General features: G+C 41.2%; 1 protein-coding gene and 1 long non-coding RNA gene across 5 annotated transcripts in view; both read right to left on the bottom strand.

The window, feature by feature from the left end:
• The window catches only part of DNM1L (dynamin 1 like), a 41,539-nt gene extending 29,986 nt beyond the window's left edge, over positions 1–11,553 (bottom strand). For all 4 annotated transcript variants that reach the window (XM_032986043.2, XM_032986045.2, XM_032986044.2 and 1 more), the window contains exon 1: positions 11,316–11,553. In XM_032986043.2, coding sequence (XP_032841934.2) covers positions 11,316–11,417 — 102 coding nt within the window. In that variant the 5' untranslated portion in view covers positions 11,418–11,553. The remainder of the gene's footprint in view (positions 1–11,315) is intronic.
• Positions 11,554–12,851: 1,298 nt separating this feature from the next.
• LOC116959995 lies at positions 12,852–18,081 on the bottom strand. The gene is made up of 3 exons (XR_004406112.2): positions 18,034–18,081; positions 16,843–16,945; positions 12,852–13,142 (listed from the first exon to the last, which is right to left on the bottom strand). It is a non-coding gene; the product is annotated as an uncharacterized LOC116959995 (long non-coding RNA).
• Between the last annotated feature and the right edge of the window lie 791 nt (positions 18,082–18,872).

The raw sequence follows: 18,872 nt of genomic DNA, 5'->3' as shown, positions 1-18,872 counted from the left end.
TCCTCTGCTATACAGTGCCCAAAGGAGCATCTGACAGACTCACGGCGTCTAACCCAGTGGGACCACACCACATAGGCATTAAAGGGGACAAGTCTGCTATACATCAGCAACAGTCTAAACCTGCTTGGATACTTAATAGCCATGGGACACTTAAAAGGCATGTAGATAGATGTATTTTCTATGTCTTAAGGTTAAATTAAATATACATATTTAATATGTATATATATAATATTAATGTTCAGAAAATTTTACATCCTATTTAATATTTTCCACCCCAAATATTAATGCCTCCAGAAACATTTTTGGAAAACAATAAATTATTTTTCTTTAGAATGCTTAGAAGGAAATTCTGTGTCTTCTACTATGTCATCTTCTAACCTCTTGCAGTAACACTTCACATTGTGGACTAATGAATTTAACCTTCTGTTAGTATCAACATGGGCTGGCCATATTAATGCTAACAGGAGCATTATACAAAAAGACATTAAGTATGTACACTTGAGTACATTAAGTTATTACAAGCTTATATTCCTTTCAGTTTGTTTTTTTTTTCCCTGTATAACGTATTATATCAACTTCATAAATGCATACACTCTAAATACATAACCATTGTTTTATACTCTCTTTCTTGCATTCTGTGTGCATATATACAAGTATTTACAACTGAATTGACTGCAAACATCTGTCTACGTAATAAAAACTGTAAGAAGTTGTGAAAAACTTAAAGGCTGTGAAATCACAAATTTGCTTTGAGGGTCTATATTTAAAACATTCTCCTGTAGCACTTTCATACAAAATGCAGAATTGCACTACATGGTCGTATAAGCAGCTGTGAACACATGGGTTGTAAGAGTGATTCAAGACTACTACCAGCTTTACTAACAATAAACAATAGACCCAGATTTGTCAACATAATACTTCAAAGCCTGACTGATAAAATTTTGCCTTTTTCATAGAACTGTATTAAACTCTTCCAGTTTTCTGCAGCTGTAAAGTCAACATGGACATGACATGAGAAAATCTGCTCTGATAATTATTGCTATCAGCTAGGAAATCTTTCTGTATTAATGCTACTACCAAACAGTCATCTTAAAAAAAAAAGCACAAACAAAACCACCAAAATCAACAGATGCTTCTGACAGCTAGAATATGCATTACTGCTACACAACCTCAATTCAGCTTACCAGTTCTGAAAGAACAGATTGAAGATTTCAAGTAAATCATAAAATGAGTACATAACCTAGCATAACATGAAATAAAAGCAGTGTTGAATATCTTTTAAATATCATATATTTAGTGACATCTTCTGTGATTTTTCTAAAAATTAAAAATAGATCTGAAGAGATCAAGCAACACAGCACTATCAGACATCATGTATCTACTAGTGCAGTAAGACAAAACACGAGCACGTTACATCAGAGCATTAGAACCTATTAAAATAGGACTTGTATGCAGAAGCATGAAATAAATATTAAAATACAAGGCCAAACTCCTAGAAAGCTTGAACAATGACAGTAAATTAAAGCTTTCTTTTTTTCCTAACACTCTACTGTATAACTGCTTTATGGCACAGAAAAATGCTGGTTTATCAACAATGTCTTTTGTTTCAATAGGTGAATAACAAACCAATGCAGACCATGTATATTTTTTCAAAGTAATTCTAAGGTAAATTTGACAGCAGTGAGGTCAACTGTCTAGGAAAAGTAGGGAGAAGGACAGGCTCACAGGAAACACAAAGATAGCCTTATTAAGATTTCTCACTTCAAAAGACTCCACTAGAAAGTAATTAATCATTTTCTTCTTCAACTGGCCTTCTCTAATCAACTGTGGGCACCTTCCATGCAAGGAGCTTATGACAGGGCATTGGGCACTGAAATCTTACCAAAGTGTAACTGAAGAACAGTCTGGCCAAAGCATGAACAATCTCTGGGAGCCCCCCTGAGAGAGGTCCTGTCGGAGCACATTTCTGAAGCATTACTGGTATTACAGAATGTCAAAAAACCTAAGTTTCAGAGAGACAATCAACAAACCACCTCCTAACAAACTTCAAAATCTGTAACAGGTGGAATGCCTGCTCAAAAAGATAGGGCATGAGAAAGGTTCATCAGCTGCATTGGGAAAAACAGAACAAAGCACCAAACCATCAGGATTTCATTTATTAAAAATAGTAAATGAAATAACATCACTTGAGCAAGATTTCTTACACATGGGTAGAATGATCATTCAGTCTCAAAGGGCTGGAGGTGAGACTTAGATGAAGTAGCTTCTCCTGAACATATAATCCAAGCAGAGAAGAGATAGTAATAAACAGCTGAAGCCCTTACCAAGAACCTCATCAAAACAGGAAACCAAAAGCCATGGGACAAGTTACTGCACGCTACTGCTCATTGTTTCATCTTTCCAAAAGAGTGGTATTGCAGGAAGCTGAGACGGGCACACACCAACTATGTATGGAACTAAAACACTATGTCTTACAGCACTCTCACAGTTATTTTTGGATGTAGAAGGAACAATCTGGATCCTTTGCAAATGTGAAGTCATACATTCGATGAGACACGCTACAGTACTCCACACATCAGGAAATTTGTTTCAAATTGCATTACGTTCCCTCATTAAAGCAATCTGTTCTTGGAACATAATACAGAATCTAATGATGCACTCCTTAATCTGAGCCCCATACAAGTCCATTACCAAGAATTGTCTGGGAATGTGGTAAGGAAAGCAGTAAACGCAAAGCTGATCGTTTTCTGCCAGTGGGGGGGAAATGAGGGATACGGGTCTGTTCAGAACACAAAGTCAGCTCAGCCAATCCTTCACACAACAGCTGTACACAGACACTGCTACTGATGACCAAAGGTACCACATAATTTTTAGGAGTAAGTCTGCAGCATCATCATGGTTGTTTTGTCATCTCATTGAAACGCTCGTCACTATTTTAAGCATGGACTGAAATCCATAAACGCATTACATGATGGGTCCATAAAATCATTAACAAACTCTTATCTTTTGTGGCAGATCAGTCAGGTTTTCCTCTGGACCGTAATACCCGATCCTAATTGGAAGTACCTATAAAATGTGATATCTAAAGGCACTCTACATAGATTGTTCAGGGAGAAAAAAAAAAAAAAAAAAGAAAAGGGGGCAAATACAGGAACACCTTGCTGTCTGTTGCTTCTTTAACCCTTGTGTCAAACTTCCATTGCCGAGTGTTTTTTCAACACTCCACTTTGTTAACCATTATCAGTTTCACAGATAAGCACCTGAATTTGATGGATGGCAAAACCATTTTTCCCAGTACTAAGATAAGATGGTACACATAGTGACTTAAATTTCATTTCAACACACTCTGACAGTATACATGAGGTAAATCTTACCAGCTTTCTCATTGTCTCCTTAACACTTATATTTTCATCATTATCAACATCATCTTCAGGTTAATCTAAAACAATTAAGGATGAAGGGCAGAATAACAGGGAAATGATCGTGCCCTTACTCTCACAAATTCAAAAGCTGAAATCTGTAAGAACTGTGATCCACTCCAAAAAGCCAGCATCTCTACTGTTTATCAGTCCTAATATTCTTGCATCTGCCACCTTATCCTTAATTTCTTCTTGTCCCTGCGTATTTCAACTGTTTGCACTTCTTAAGTATGAGAATGTATTTGCTCCCATCCATTATACTAATTCCTATGAGAAAACATGGTTTGCAACCTGCTGTATTGCTAACCACATTTTTCAGGAATTCAGAAGCAGCAGACAGCAGTGCATGACTTTATAATTGCCCAGCTTCATTAACAGCAAGAGATGTTACTTTCAAAAACACTTCAGGATTGTTGACAAGCCAAATGGAAGAGACTATGTATTGAAAATTTCAAAGTAACACTACAGACAACCATTCACATTCATCCCAAACATTTACTTCAGTGGCTTATTCTTTTTCCAAGTCCTCATTAGCATTCCTAATTCTAGAAGACTTGTACCCTATATGCAACAGCACGCAAAGATGCCTTCTCCATATCCAAATGAGAACCCTGACCCAATCCTCTTCCACTATTGACAGTTACCCTTCATGTTGAGCCCTGTCTATAGGTGCAAAGGCCTATAAGACCCTTCTGGTGAAGACCAAGGCAAAGAAAGCACCAAGTGCCTCAGCCATGTCCATATTCACTGTCACTAAATCACCTGTCACAGTCAAAAGCAAGCCCCTATTTCCCTCATTTCTCTTTCTTCTTAACTGCTGATGGTGTGCTGGAAGTTCTTGTTGCCTTTGATGCCTCTTACCAGTTTAATCTCTAGCGGAATGCTAGCTTTCTTAATACCATCTCTGCACATGCAGGCAGTATTTTCATATCGTTGAGCGAGCTTATCCTCACTTCTACCTCCTGCACAAGTCTTCTGCATTGACACTCAGTCATGAGTTCCCTCCACACTGCTCTCCTTCCACTTCTACTCGTTTCCCTGAGCATTTGTATGGACTACTGTTTTGTGCTCCAATTAAGTTGTTCTTAAAAGCATGTCAGGGGGCTCGAGCTTCACTGTCCTGTAACTCCCTGGATCCCACCAATTAGCTCAGTAAATAAGCCAAAGTCTTCTTACAAAGTCCATGCAGCCCGAAGGCAATAAACACAAGACTTACCCACAGTCTCACTGGTGTACAAGAACCATGAGATTTTTTACAGTCATTTCCTTGGATTGTAGACTGTTCCCTATTTCTAGTATTATTAAAATGATAATGGACTGGTATTGGCTGCAACAAATTTCAATTCACCTTAGAAGAATCTGCTGCCTTTCATCTATCTTTAGACTTCATAATTGCTTTGTGGAGCCAATGTAAAATAAATCATCTGTGGAAAAAAGCCTTCATAAGGAAACATGTCCAGGAAACTACTGGGGAAGTTCCAACAAGAAAATTGGTTGAAAGGGGTATAAATTTTGTTCGTTGCTTTTGATAGAACAAACTGATAAATTTTTTATTATCTGATCAAATAGGAAAAAACTGCAAAGAACTCCTGCAATACAATACAGATTTACTGCAGGACAGCACAAGAAAATAAAGAGGCAGTGATATCAGTATTCCCTATGACTTTCAGTGGTACAATAACAAACATTTGAGATTGACAGTAAGGAACTGTGAAATAGGAGAGACTTCTCAGTAAGACAAAAAAATTTTCTTAAGAATTCTCTTAAGAAAAGTAATGCATCTACTCTGACACCCGAGGCAGAACAGTTGTAATTCTGCAGTTTCCATCATACAAGTATTATAAAAGTCCTGCTGGCTAAATCATGCTCTTAGCAATACATACATATACAGTTTACTAAATTGTAATTCTATTATTGAAAAATATAAGCTAATGCATTTTTGCTGGGATCTCATCCACAGGAATATTCCCCAGATACGTGCTTTGAAAAGAAGTTCTCTGCAGTAGATATTCTGGAGGAATTCAGCATGCTATAAATAAAGAGAGGCGAGATTTTTTTTTTTTTTTCTTGTTTTTGCAAACGTGAATTATTCTGAAATAAAAGGTCAGCACACATGCAATCTGATTGGAATAACTATTGTGGCAAAATCTTCCTATGTGACCTAGGGACACCGAAGCTAGACTGGTTCTAAACAGCCAACAAATTTAAAAATGTATTTGCGAATCAGAAAAGAATTTCGGAGTTATAAGCAGGCCCGATAAATTATTGTAAGACATTCTTTGAAACAAAATTATACTTCTGTAAAGATGCAGAAGTGCTAACAGGCTGATCCCAGCTTTAGAAAGCAGTAAAACCAGCCTAGTGCACTGCTGGCTGTTGCAAAATACACTTTCTCAGTGAAAGATCTTGTCTGGATTACAAGAGTCTTGTTCCTGCAGGCCATTCCCCATTCACTTGAATAGAGAGCTTTCCTGCATCAGGCAAGAAGAAACTGGAAGCCAGAGGAACTCCCCACACAGAGGACAGCTTACATACAAGTAGTAAGGAAAGCCAGAATTGGCACAGCTCAGTCAAAATTCTTCAGGAATCCTGTATTTACCATATCTAAATGTAATAATATGCCAAACAACTGCAAATAGATGAAAGATTTGCAGACATATTCTTTCTCAATATATCAATTCCCAAAGTCCCCCAATAATTCACTTAAGAAAAAAATACCTCATGTCATTAGAAATGACAAGTACAGAACTCCTCCAAGTTAGATCACAGAACTGTGGTATTTGAAGTTCCACATCTCAAAGTCATACAGACTGACCTTACATAATATTGCTTCTACTAGTATATTCATTACTTTTTCAGTAAAAGGAATCAAAACAAAGCCGATTTGTATCTTCAAATTTTAAAAGTTCTAAACAACAGATATTAAAAAAAAAAAAATAAGAGAAAGCCAGTCAAGCTTCTGGCTGCAATACGAACAAATCTTTTTCAAATAGTACACAGCTGTTTTCTCTCCAGATTCTGAAACATATTTGCCAGGGCTGTCTGCTTTAGCACTCTTCCCCTTCATTTTCCTGAACACGTTTCGCTTGCACTATCTTGTGTGGACAAGACACAAGATCCATCTGTTCTAATTAAAATATAGGTCTTCCAAGAAAAACAGCTGTCAATCACAAGATGAACAGGACTATGGCAGCAAGCATACTAAACTGTTGGGGGAGAGGGGGAAACCAAACCCCACTTCATTCACATCCTTCAGCTGTGTATTCTCTCCACTCTTCTAAAATAACTGGGCATTTGCAAACAATAAAGCCAGTATCTCCATTTAAAAGATGCTTAATATTGCTTTCATATTAAAAATCTGTCGAGAATAAATGCAGGATCTCAGTTATTAGACCTATAATTTTATTTTAAATCACAGAAAGTCTGTATATAGACACAGTGAAAATGCCATCCTTCCAGTCATAGAAGCCTTTAGGACCTGAAAAGTATAGCTGTTCAGAAACTGAGAGGGCCCATCAGAGAAAAGAAACAACACAATGCCAAATGTTGTTTGCACTATATAACTTCAGCAGCAAAATTTATATTATGTCTGGTAAATGTAAACAGCTAATTAATGTCAGTCTCACTTTGGTGCTTGTCTGAAACAGACACCAGAACAGTCAGCTCATGGTTTGACAGGAGAAAGAGATGGCAAAAAGGAAAACAGTTATGCCTAAAACCAGATACAGTGAATGTCAGATATGAAAACAAACAAACCAATCAGGAAGTTTGAAAAACATCTGGAGTAAAAACCAAGCTCTTGCCAACCAGCATAGCCAGCACTGAAGCTATGCTCTAGTTACATCCCCTTTTACAAGTAGATACAAATGTCTTTTTGCATCTGCTTGAAATCCCAGGAAAGATCCCTGGAAAACAAAACAAAACAAAAAAAAAACAAACCACAAGAGGACGGAGGAAAATATTCCTGAGTTGAGCTTGGCATGGCGTTTTCCTGGTTGCCTGGGACAAGCTGGAGTTTGCTTCACCTAAAACCGACTGTTTGCCAACACAATGTAGGATACATCGAATAAACAGAATAAGCTGAAGTGGCTTAAATTTCTGTTCCCCTGACCTTCCCTGACAGAGAAAGGTCACAAAAGCACCACGGAGCATCTGAAGACCACAATGCCAGTCTCTCTCAAACTAGATGCTCTGGTACAGCATCCACTGGATTCTTTTCCTTACCCCAGTAGCCAGGACCTTACATCAGCCTCCCACTGCTGTCAGCTTCTTAACAGTCAAATCACCATTCTAACTGTTTAGCCTAACAAAATATACATATTCAAATGATCAGGCTATCTGTTAGATCAAGAAACCGTCCTCCTTGGCAAAAAAAAGAAAATTGGTTTGGCATTGAAATATCAAACAAGACACTTATTCCAAACAGCAAAAAGTGAAATAAATGTGTCACTCACCTGTGAGCCAATCACAGAGGCTAACAAAACAGCTCTTTTGGATGGAAACAACCAACAAAACAGTCTATGTTAATTATTGTAAACTATACGTCCCCATTTAAAGTCCCAAAATTGCATAAACTGAAGACCAAGTACTATATAAACATACACCTGAAATGTCATTTTAAAATCTCACTGTTAATTTCATTAGTTTCTAGATCAATTTTACCATGGTATCTCTACTAGAATCAACACTAACAGAGGCAAATAAAGCCCACAACTTGTTTTTATAATGTAAGTATTGGAAGAACTTTGCTACAAATCCGACACTAAAGTTTGTATATAACTAGGTCAATGACCCCTAAAAACCCAAAACAGATTCCAGGAATGACCTGAAAAAAATAAAGGCAATTCATTTTACAAATCTCTAGACAAAGGTTTTGCTGTTTTTTTAAAATTAATTCTAAAACTCATGCCCACTTTCACAGTGCAGGCATTTCATTTTTGTGATAGCACCTATGTGCCCTTAGCATACAAAAGGCTGTAACTAACCAAACTTTTCTTCCCCTTCCCTCCTTTTGTTAAAATGTATTTGGTTGAGGCACTTCAATGCCACCTTGTTATCCCTCTCATGTATAGATCATAAAGCATCTGTATAAAGTACATCAGAAGGTTGGGTATTACATTATTATTGAATAAATATTCTTTATGTAGTATTCCCAGCATGGACTTTTTTTTTTTTTTTTACTCTTCAGTAATACAGTTCTAAAAATGGAACTTGAAATACTGAATAGAGGAAAAAATAGAACATCTATCTGAGAATGGCAAAAAAACCCTGAAGTAGTGATGAAAAGTTGGCAGCCTGAGGGTGTCCTCTGAGTTCTATCACCAGCAAATAAACTCCTCAGTTTTCTTAAGAGAAATATTTTGTAATTAGTACCAAAATCCATCTAGAAAGAGGAAAAATTAAAACACTTCAATTGCTCAGAACACAAAGATGGTAGGAAATGAATCCCAAAACAACAGAGAAGCAGCAGAGGGGACATAGGAAACAGAAAACATTCAAAGCTAAATGAATGATTATAAGCAAGTTTCTAGTTCTACATACCCTAGAAAAGAATAAATTAACTTGACAAACAGAAGTAGAAATAAATGAGAACTGAAGAAAGACAAGCACAAAACAATAAAAGGGTAGAGAGGAGATACAGAAGACAGGTCAGAAAAAAATAAATATCAAAAACTACTTTAAATAGCATTTTTCTTCTCCTTGCTGAATACGTTAAAAGATCATTTAAGAAAAGCAACAGCCAACTGGAAGGGGAGAAAAAAAAAGCATTAATCAATTAACAGTTGCAGAAATCTTAACTGGCAGCATTTGTTTCCTACAAAGAAAAATGAAGGTGCAAATTCAAAATTGTTTGTGAGTATCATTCAAAGAAGGAAAAGACTGCATATGCCAGTAGGCCTCAAAACAACTGTGTGAGTAAACTTAAAGACCACATAGCACTTCACCAAAAATATCTCAAGAAACAAGATGGTTTCAAGGCACATTTCAAAAAAACATGTAAGCAAGCTACCAGCAGCAAAACTATCAACTGTAAGGCTATATTTGAGAAATCTCCAGAAATCTAGTCTACAATAGACTAACTTCAAATGGATAATAAAATTTTTTCATTATTTTAAGTCTAACTGCATAAAATAATCATCTACAGAATGACCATGTCAGTAAAGACAATTATTCCTTCCAACAACCCTGACTGAAAACAAAACAAAAAAAACAAGATACAGCTTGCTAGACATTTTGCTATATATTCTCCTGGAGTCTACAAAGGACTTTGTTTTGGCATGCTAAGAAATACAATACTAATTGAAGGGATTTTATGAATATACTGAATGGATATTAATACTGATGGGTACACTGCTGAAGTCAAATGCATGTCAGTATTGTCTTAACTCTCAGTATCTCTTGTCCACACTTCTGAAAAGTTAACCAGGGCAAAGTTGTTTAAAAGGATGATCACTTAAAAGCCACTTCAATGGATTTTATAATGAAAAAAGTGCTTTATTAGTTTTGCATAGAAAAATGCCACACCTCTGCCTTCCACTTTCTGTTGCAAAAGATATTAAAAAAAAAAAAAAAAAAAAAAAAAGCAACACCCCACCCCACCCCCCCCCCAAAAAAAAAAATCTTGCTTGTATGATTTCTAATGTGAAGGAGATTAAATGTCTTTACATAAAGTGATGGACTCCTGTCAGCTATAAAAATAGCAAGTACCTAATATAGCTTACCGGTGCACAGTCTGTCCCACCCAATTCAAGTATTTTACATTTGTTTTATAAAGTGGCTGATATTAAGTCAATGAATCTATCTGACTTATACTGGTAGAACAGAATGACAGCTGGTTGCCTTATAACCAGTTTGACGCTGTAGCTGGCTTTGAGCAAACCTATTCCATGCTTCAGCAGCGTGCAAGCTTTAAATGTACAGCTCATATGTTTTAAGTCATATATGAAATCCTTGACTGCAGGGTAGTTGGTATTACTGTCTTAAGTAGGCATGCCACTGTTAAGTATCACACATCCAACAAACGCTGTTAAGCTCACAGAAGCAAGAAGAGAGCCCCATTAACTTCAAGTTTTAGTTGTGTTTAACGTTTCGTTTTCAATTCCCTTATGAGTGCTGCAGTTCTGGTCACACATCTGCTGTTGCCAAAAGTTTTGCTGAAGAACGGCACCTCATTTGATTAGATCTGAAAGGGCCTGGAGCTATCTTCGAGCCCAGCAGCAGCGTTATCGGGCTGAGACCTGTTACAGCCAACAATGGCTGGCTTCGCCCTTCACCTCCACTCCCCATCATCAGCGAGGACACAGAGGTCTCAAAGGCGGAAGACCTCGCAGTAAGGGAAAACAACCCGTGTCTGCAAGACGCCGTTCCGCTACCACATGCTTTTTACTCAGCCCCTACTTCCACGGCGGCTGTCAGAGAAGGGAAGCCACCGGCTCGCGATGGCGGCCGCGCTGAAGCCCAGGCCCGGCGCCGCCACAGCCTCGGTGCCGGGGAACAGACGCGGGGCCCGGGAGATGGAGGGGAGGAGGGGGAACAGGCCGTACGGGCAGCCCTCCAGAGCTCCTCGGCCGTTCAAACCGCTACCGAGCGGCGCGAAGGGGAGGGAGGGCGGTGGAAGAGGCGCTCCCCTTGCAAACGGTGGGGGAGACGGAGGAGGCCGGGCAACGAACGGGGTCGGGGGGGGGGAACGTGGAGAGCAACCGAGGGCGGGACGCCCGCCCCGGCTGCCCGCGTCCCCCCCGTGCCCTTGGCGGAGGCGACCGCGGGTCAGCAGCACCGGAGGCGCGATGGACGCCTCGACTTTGCCCTCAGGGCGGTGAAGGCCCGCGTGGCCCGCTCCCGGCTCCCCAAACACACACCCACCCGCCTGCCGCGCCTCGCCTCGCCTCGCCTCACCTGCGTGCCCACCACCACGATCTGCGGCAGCTGGATGATGTCGGCCCCCACCGTGTTGAACACATCCTGCAGCTTGTTAATGACGGGGATCAGCGCCTCCATAGCGGCGGGGGGGGGGGGGGAGGGGGAAGCCCGGGGAAGGCGCGGGCGATGAATGGGCGCGACGGGCAGCGGGCTCCCGTCAGCCGCCCCCTCCGCCTGCCGCCATTGGCGCCGGCCCCCGCGCACGGCGCCGCTCCCCGGCAGGCTGTGCGCGCCGCGCCGCCGCCGGGCATCATGGGAGTTGTAGTGCAGGGAGGCGGCGGCGGTGGCGGCGGCCGCTCCGCCGGGGGACGCGGGGCCTGCTGCCCGGCCGGCGCCTCAGGAGCCGGGAGGGCAGGCGGCGTAGGCGCCGTGGCGTTGTATGACGAGCCGGGTTTGGTGCGATAAAGCTGACCCTCTCCGGGGATCGGCAGCAGCGGGGCCGCGGGCAGCCCGTGTCGGGGGAGGCGGGCCTCACCGCCCGCCGGGGCGGCTGCCGGAGCTGCGTTTCGGCGAGCAGCGTGGAGCGGGCACCGTTATTCTCGGAGCCGCAGTGTTCTGGAAAACCCTGGAAAAGCGGGAAGCGTTCTGAAGACGTTTCTAGCTTAACGTGGGCTCCCCTTCCCCCGGCTTCGCCGCCGCCTGCCCAGGTGTGGAGGCGCGGCTGCCGGAACAGAGCGGGGAAAGGTGCTGCACGGCAAAAGGCTAGCCCTGGTCAGCGTCTGGTGTCACAAAGCCAACAGCGGGAAAATAAATCTGGTGGAGGGCGGGGAGGGAGCGTTAGGGAGGTCTCTTCAGGGAGCGAAAAGGACGGGCGAAGATCTGGGCCTACAAACTGTTCAGCGAAGAGAAGGGTCTCTCCTCTCTGCTCACATATTGAGAATTACGATGGACACATTTAAACCAGCTCTGTTGGTTCCGTTTGCCTTTCTGGGGTTACTTTCTGATGGCTAATCTCTGCATCCAAAATTTTATAACTCGGATGCATAATAGGTTTGGTTGAGGTATCTGGCAGGGCTCAGGAGGTGGGAAACTGCGTGAGATCTAATACTCAGCTGCATTATACAACAAGAATGAAACCAGAGGATAACTTGTAATGTGAGATCACAACAAATAAGCTGTCTGATCGTTAAATATCTTTCTCTTGAGTGCATTTTTTCAAAGATAAATTATGAATTTGCTATCACTGAGTTGAATTCTGGCTTTGTCCTTTCTTGTAAGCCAACAGTAAAAGTGCTTCTGAAAGTTTCAAATTCTGGCTGGCATTAGAATTTGTGTTCTGATTCTATACAAATTAGTCTTTTCCAGTCTTTGTGTCTTGAAACCCTCAAATGTTGAAGGAAAGGATATATAGAGGAAATATATGCTTATCTGTATATCTTTACAACAAAGTTTCTCGCTCTTACCCAGGAAATTTCACACTGCTTGTCAGAGTGTTAATATTTTGTGATAAAAGCATAAAGAAGGCTAAACACATTGAAACACTCAAGAATTAGTTTATTCAGCCCAGAGGGAAACAGTTAATGCATGTAAAATTTTGTGAAGAAGGTCCTGAATGACCTGTTGGTTCTTGTCATAGCCATACAGGCTTGATTAGCCAGCGGTTTCACCCATTAGCTTTCAGTGTGCCGCAGCCCATAGCTCTCAGAGATCATTAATACCAGGATGACATTTGGCATCTGCCTCTCCAGCTTCCAGGACAACAGCAAACGTTCCCTGGGTTGTACACCTGACACAGCAAATTCTCTTTCTAAAGGATTTGCCACTCCCTGTCGAGCATGGAGCCTCGTCTTCTTCCTTCAGTCCCTGGAAGGAAAAGAAGAGAAAAAAATAAAAGCACCCCAGTTGCACAGGAAGTTGCTGGCACCTAAAGTAGATAGATAACACCAGCTTATTTATGTGAAACTCTTCCTGCTGCTTTCGTTTTGCCATATGACCTCATGGGCACTGCTGTGAAATGGAGCAAGTGCAACCTGTTTTATATTTTAATTTAGACCAGAAGTGGGACATTTCAGAAATAATGTAGAACTGGAAAAGGGTCAGAGAGGGACAAGGATGAAGAAAGGTGTGGAACAGCTTCCAACATCAAGACAACTAAGCTAGGAGCATTCACCCTACAAAAGAAATGGGGGGGGTGGTAGGGAGGAATAGAGGTCTGCATAGTCATTAGCAGCCTGGAGTGGGTGGAAGAGTGTCAGTTTTATTTACTATCCCTTCCAGTGCAAGTATTTTGGGAGCATCTAATGAATCTAGGAGCCAGGTCAGAACAAAACAAAGACAGTAGCCTCTCACAGGTGCGTTGGTGACTTGTTAATCTCCTTGCCACAGGATGTTGTAGACAGTAAAAGTGTAAATGGATTCAGGTGGTGTTTGGACAAGTTTAAGGAAGAGAAATGTATTGCATGTAAATAAATAGCTATGTAGGAATCAGATCTAGCTCTGGAAGTTTCTGGGCTGGCAGTGGTTGGAAGCTCATGCAGAAGCACTGTGTGTGCTTGCCCTTTAGTCTGTCCCAGTATGGCTCTTCGTAGAATATTCTCAGTATAATATTTCAAGAAGCACACAAGAAATATCAGTTGCTGAGTTGAGTTGAGATAACCAAACGTGCCCAGCAGAGGTGTTGAAAGGCCTGTTAAGGGCAGGATACCCAAATGGAGAAGCACGGCACAGATGGAGGAAATGAATTGATAAAAGAAAGCAAGAAGAAAGCACTAACGATATAAGACCAAGAAACATCAGAATGCAAAGTTGAACGTATTGTACATTTCTGGCTAAAAAGTAAGAGCTGGAAATGCCTCTGCTCTGAAGTGTCATGTCCTGCACCAACTTACAAAATCCAGCACTTGCCTCAGCCCAGTTGAGGACTGTGCCAAAGCAATAAACATTTTAACAAGCAATGGTCATCTGTAGCTTTAACTCTAACTTTCCATGGCCGACTTATATTGTACTGAGCAAGAAACTCAATGATCTGATGAAAGACAGTAGTAGTCATACTGGTTGTTTACTAAAAGTTAATTGACATGAGGAAACAGGAACTGCCACACTGAATCTGACCTGATATCAATCTGCCTCAGAATCTCATCTCTAAGACTGTCCAACATCAGCCCTCTGGGGAAAATGTAAAAATGCAGTAATAAGATCTTCTGATTCCAAAACTGTATATTAAATAATTTTGATATTGCTGCAAGATCTGAAGTAGACAGTTCAATATTTCTTCAGTTTTATGTTACTGGAAACTAAATTACTTTATTTACCACATAATAGGTTTTTTTATCCCATCACGCTAAATTCTTGGCTCCAATGACATCCTGTGACAGTAAATCTCATGATCTAATTATGCACTGTGCAAAAAATCAATTTGGTGTCAGTTTTAAATTTCTCATCTTCTAATTTCATTATAAGCCTCCTTGGGTTTATGTTGGAAGTCAGGAGAACAAAATTTCCAGTCTTTCTTCTCCATGATGTGAATTAATTTATAGTTTTCCATCATCATTTCCTTCCATTTTTGCTCAGACAGCTGGAGTCTCTTTATATGGGCATACTGACAGTAGTGGACGAGTCATTTGCCATTTAATGAATTTGTGCCAGACAAGGAGACCACAAACTAGCACCTCAGTAAAGCACATTTCCTTGCCATCATATTTGTTTAGAGAGAGAAATATTTGATTGCCATACTGAAATGTATTAAGTATGTAAGACAGCATTTGCACTGAATACATACTTTGTTGTGCACAAATGCTATTAGCGAAATACTTCTGTGAATTATTCCTTGGTAACGTTACCTTTTGGAACCATGCAATGCAGCGATTACATGGGCCTTGCAGAGCCTGATTTTTATGTGGAGCCAAATCGAACTGCGTTTTTGTATTCTCCAGAGCAACATCATCACAGGATGCTTCCTCATAGCACTTCATACCAGGCATCTGCACAGCAAACGCCATCAGAAGCTGAGATAAATAAATTCCTGAAATCCCCTGATGGAATGACCCTTCATTGGGGTGTTCTACGTGGATTTCCCAAGCTGATGGATTCTAAACCCTGCTCTTTTTTTCCAGAAGAAACAGACATCAGATGTTTAAAATCCATAGTCCAGGGATTCTGCTGAACTGGCAAATCAAGCTCACCTCCACGCTTCAGCTGGCTGTAAGAAGGTCACAGCGCTGATAGGAATCCCCACGTTACGTGTTGCCTGTGCTAAGACCCAGTCTCTGACAAAACAAAATAATCCTGGGGCAGGGATGCAACTCTGCTGAGCAGTGTGATGGACTAGACACCTGAGAGTTCCTGGCTCTATTCTCGGGGAAGTTATTATCTAAATTCATTGAATATTTGAGGTGTCACGCAACTTCTCGTAAAACATGCTTGCAGAACTGAAAGCAGGTTTCGAGTTGAGGAAGCGGCACAGCGTAGAGGGCAAGAGCCACAGGGGAAGCACAGCAGTCAGCGTTCATCAGTCGGTCACAAAGCCCGAGCACTCCGGTGTTGGTAAGACATCCGTGTTTTGGACAAGGCCAACAGAGCTAAAAGCCTTGACTGGAGATGAGAGTAATCTCTGCATCGTTCTGAACTGCTGTACAGCAGTGCTCCCTCCCCACCGCAAATGGGGTCAGGCTTCTTGGAACAACAAACACAATGGTAACAGTTGCTTCAGTGACTGATTTTCACCACGCCAGTGGTTTGCAGTCCAATTTTAAGGTGAAGACTTTTTTACTTTAAATGACCTGGTTTGGGGGAATAAAGGCAAAAACCTCCCACCTGCTGTCAAGAAAGTAACTTTTTATTGGAAAACAAAATGCACACTTAGTATTCAGCTGAGGCAATATAACTAGAAAGGAAAAGAAAAAAATCTTACCCCAACCAAAACTTGTTGGTATTCAGGAGGAACTGAGCTTGTACCTTCTACTTCTGAATCCAGTATTTTAAATAAGGATCTCCCTTGTGGTATTTTTAAGATAAAATAGTTTGCCAAGCATCTTTTATTTTTTTTATTTTTATATCTGTTTTCTTGTGCGTGCTGCTTTTCATATTGTGATTGGCACAATTTTAAGTTTAAATTGAAAATATAAAAATTGAGCATACGTGATTTAGAACATCACAGCCTGTGTGTGAGACAGATGGATACTTCAGGTGTACCTAAAGCTTTTTAGTTCGGGTCAGGGTTGCAGTTCAGGAGCGGATGCTTGATGTCTTACCCACCATGCGTGTTTATCATCACAGAGTTCTCTTGGGGCACCTGGCTGCGGGTGTTTTCATGTGAAACAGGGCTGCAAGATGCACTTCAGCCACTGAAGAGCATTCAGTTAATAGGACCAGCTTAGTGCTGGTCTGAAATCGAATTCCATAATACAACATAGGTAAGGGAGGGCTTTTGTAAATGCTGTATCCCAAAGCCTTGAGCGAAAAGATTTAGAAGCCAGGAAACGTGCAAGTAAGGCAGAACAGGCAAAGCAGGTAGTTCTACGTGGCTAGGCAATTGGTCTAAACAAGATTGTGGTTGAAATCTTACCCTCTTCCATCGCAGGGTCATTCCTTTAATTTCACACCGTGGGAAGGCTCCTCCGTTCAGTAGCAGAGTCCAAAACCCATTTCCCTGAGGCAGGGACCCTTACCTACAGTTTGGAAGAATGAATTGGGCGTACTATGTTAAATTACGTTCAAAAGAGAGCACAAACATCCAGCCTTACTTTAGAACACAAGCTCATAAAATCAGAGATACAAGTTCAGTGTCCAGTGGACCCAAGCGAGAGTTTGTTTCTGCGTGTTCCCTGTGCAAGAGTCCTGCAACTGCCTGGCTCTGACACGGGAGTAGGGAGGGGCAGAAGAGAACAGGGGGCCACAGGAGGCCAAAAAAAAGAGAGGGTAATCCTGGATTCTGCTCCCCAGACAATTCCTGTTTCTTGAACCATGGACTATTTTAATATTACAAATGCATAAACCAAATCTAGAAAACTCTGGAATTTACAAGTTAAGTAGGGTGGTATTCGGTAAAACTAACATGAAGAAGTTTTGGGATCTAGAAATCCATCTGCAGCCCACCAAGTCTTACCCTAGATACTTAGCTAAGGCTCTATTCCATAAGGGGGTCCTTCTGACAGCAGAGATTTCCTTCATTTAGCAAGGAAAAATATATTGAGATTTGATGGTTGAAATTCTTAATGAATTCTCTTGATAAGATTCTGATGGCTGAAGGCTACATGAGTACTGACTAGTGATAAGAATCAGTTAAAAAAACAAGCCCAAAACAACTACAGAGAGCGTAGCTAACAACTGGAAAACTTATCTGGGTACGTGAGAGATTTTTCATAACTTAAGGCTTTAAATCAGGGAAATTAATTGAAAAAATATGCTGTAACACAAAGAAATACAACAGTTTGAGATAGAGAGCAGGTAGCACATCCTACTCGGGACACCAGAGCATTACGTTTTTGAGATAGAAGCTAAGCAGCACAGGCACGGAGCAGACCTCAAGCAAAAAATCTCAGCTGGGTGTATCCTGATTTACCAACATGAGCCAGGTCTGGTGAGGTTTGATACTGGCATAGCTGCCGAGCACACGGGGCCAAGGAGGAGAGGGCGAGCGGCTCCGAGACAAAAGGGTCGTAGCCATAAGGCTCCCTCCGCGCCTCCGTTGGAGACGCCACGGGGCCCTCCCAGAGCGATTTCTTTAAAGCAAACAAGCTGCAAGTATTGTGCTTACCAAAGGCAGGCACGCCAGTTCTCCCGTGTCAGGAAGCTTATCCGGTGCCAAGAACAATTCTGTGGTAATGGGACAGAATTAGTCAGGCTCTTAGGGAGAGCCAGAGGAGCCAACGCCTACCACCTCACTTACCAACCCCACACTGGATGGGCTCCTGGACAACCTGCCACCAAGGAGAAAGATCAGTGCTTATTAAACCTGCTATTAAAAAGGAATTAAGTAGGAGCTGTGATTACCGACTTCCTGTAGTTTGAATTTTATAATTGTGTTTTCTTATTAAAGCACATTTTAGGATTGATTCTTGTTATTTTTGTCTCCCTGTAGAAGGCGTTTACATTGTGTTTAATGCGGACAATAATGGGTTTGGAACGGAGTTAATCACGGGGGAAAAAATAATCAGAAAAATTAGTGGAAAAAAATATGTAAATGGAGAGGGAAGCATTACTTTATATGGCTCACCAGTACTTATTTCAACTACTACTTTGTTTACTGTGTTTCCAAAGAGAAGAAAAAGTAGAAACTAAACAAAGTTGTACGCAACTCCTTCCAGACAGGAACTAACAAATAATACAGTACATTTTCCTCTCGATTTTGGGGGAAGTCTTTTCTGCAACATTGTGCCCACCTGCAGAAGGATACCAAGAAAAAATAAGATACAATCAAAACAGGTTTACTGCATACAGATGATGGAAATTGGAGGCAAAAACAAATGTTTCTGTCCGTTGAAGGACACTTAGAAAAGGAGTAGCTGCGATTCAAGTGGCACTTCCATAAACTGAATGTGTGCTTAGTTAGCCGATGAATTTAAAAAATTAAGAGTTGCCTGTGCTTAGGATCAT

Source organism: Tyto alba, unplaced genomic scaffold (genome assembly GCF_018691265.1).
Source record: "Tyto alba isolate M040663 unplaced genomic scaffold, T.alba_DEE_v4.0 Super-Scaffold_21, whole genome shotgun sequence".
NCBI lineage: Eukaryota > Metazoa > Chordata > Aves > Strigiformes > Tytonidae > Tyto > Tyto alba.
Note: the sequence above shows the minus strand (reverse complement) of the source record. Positions and strands in the feature narration are given on the sequence as shown.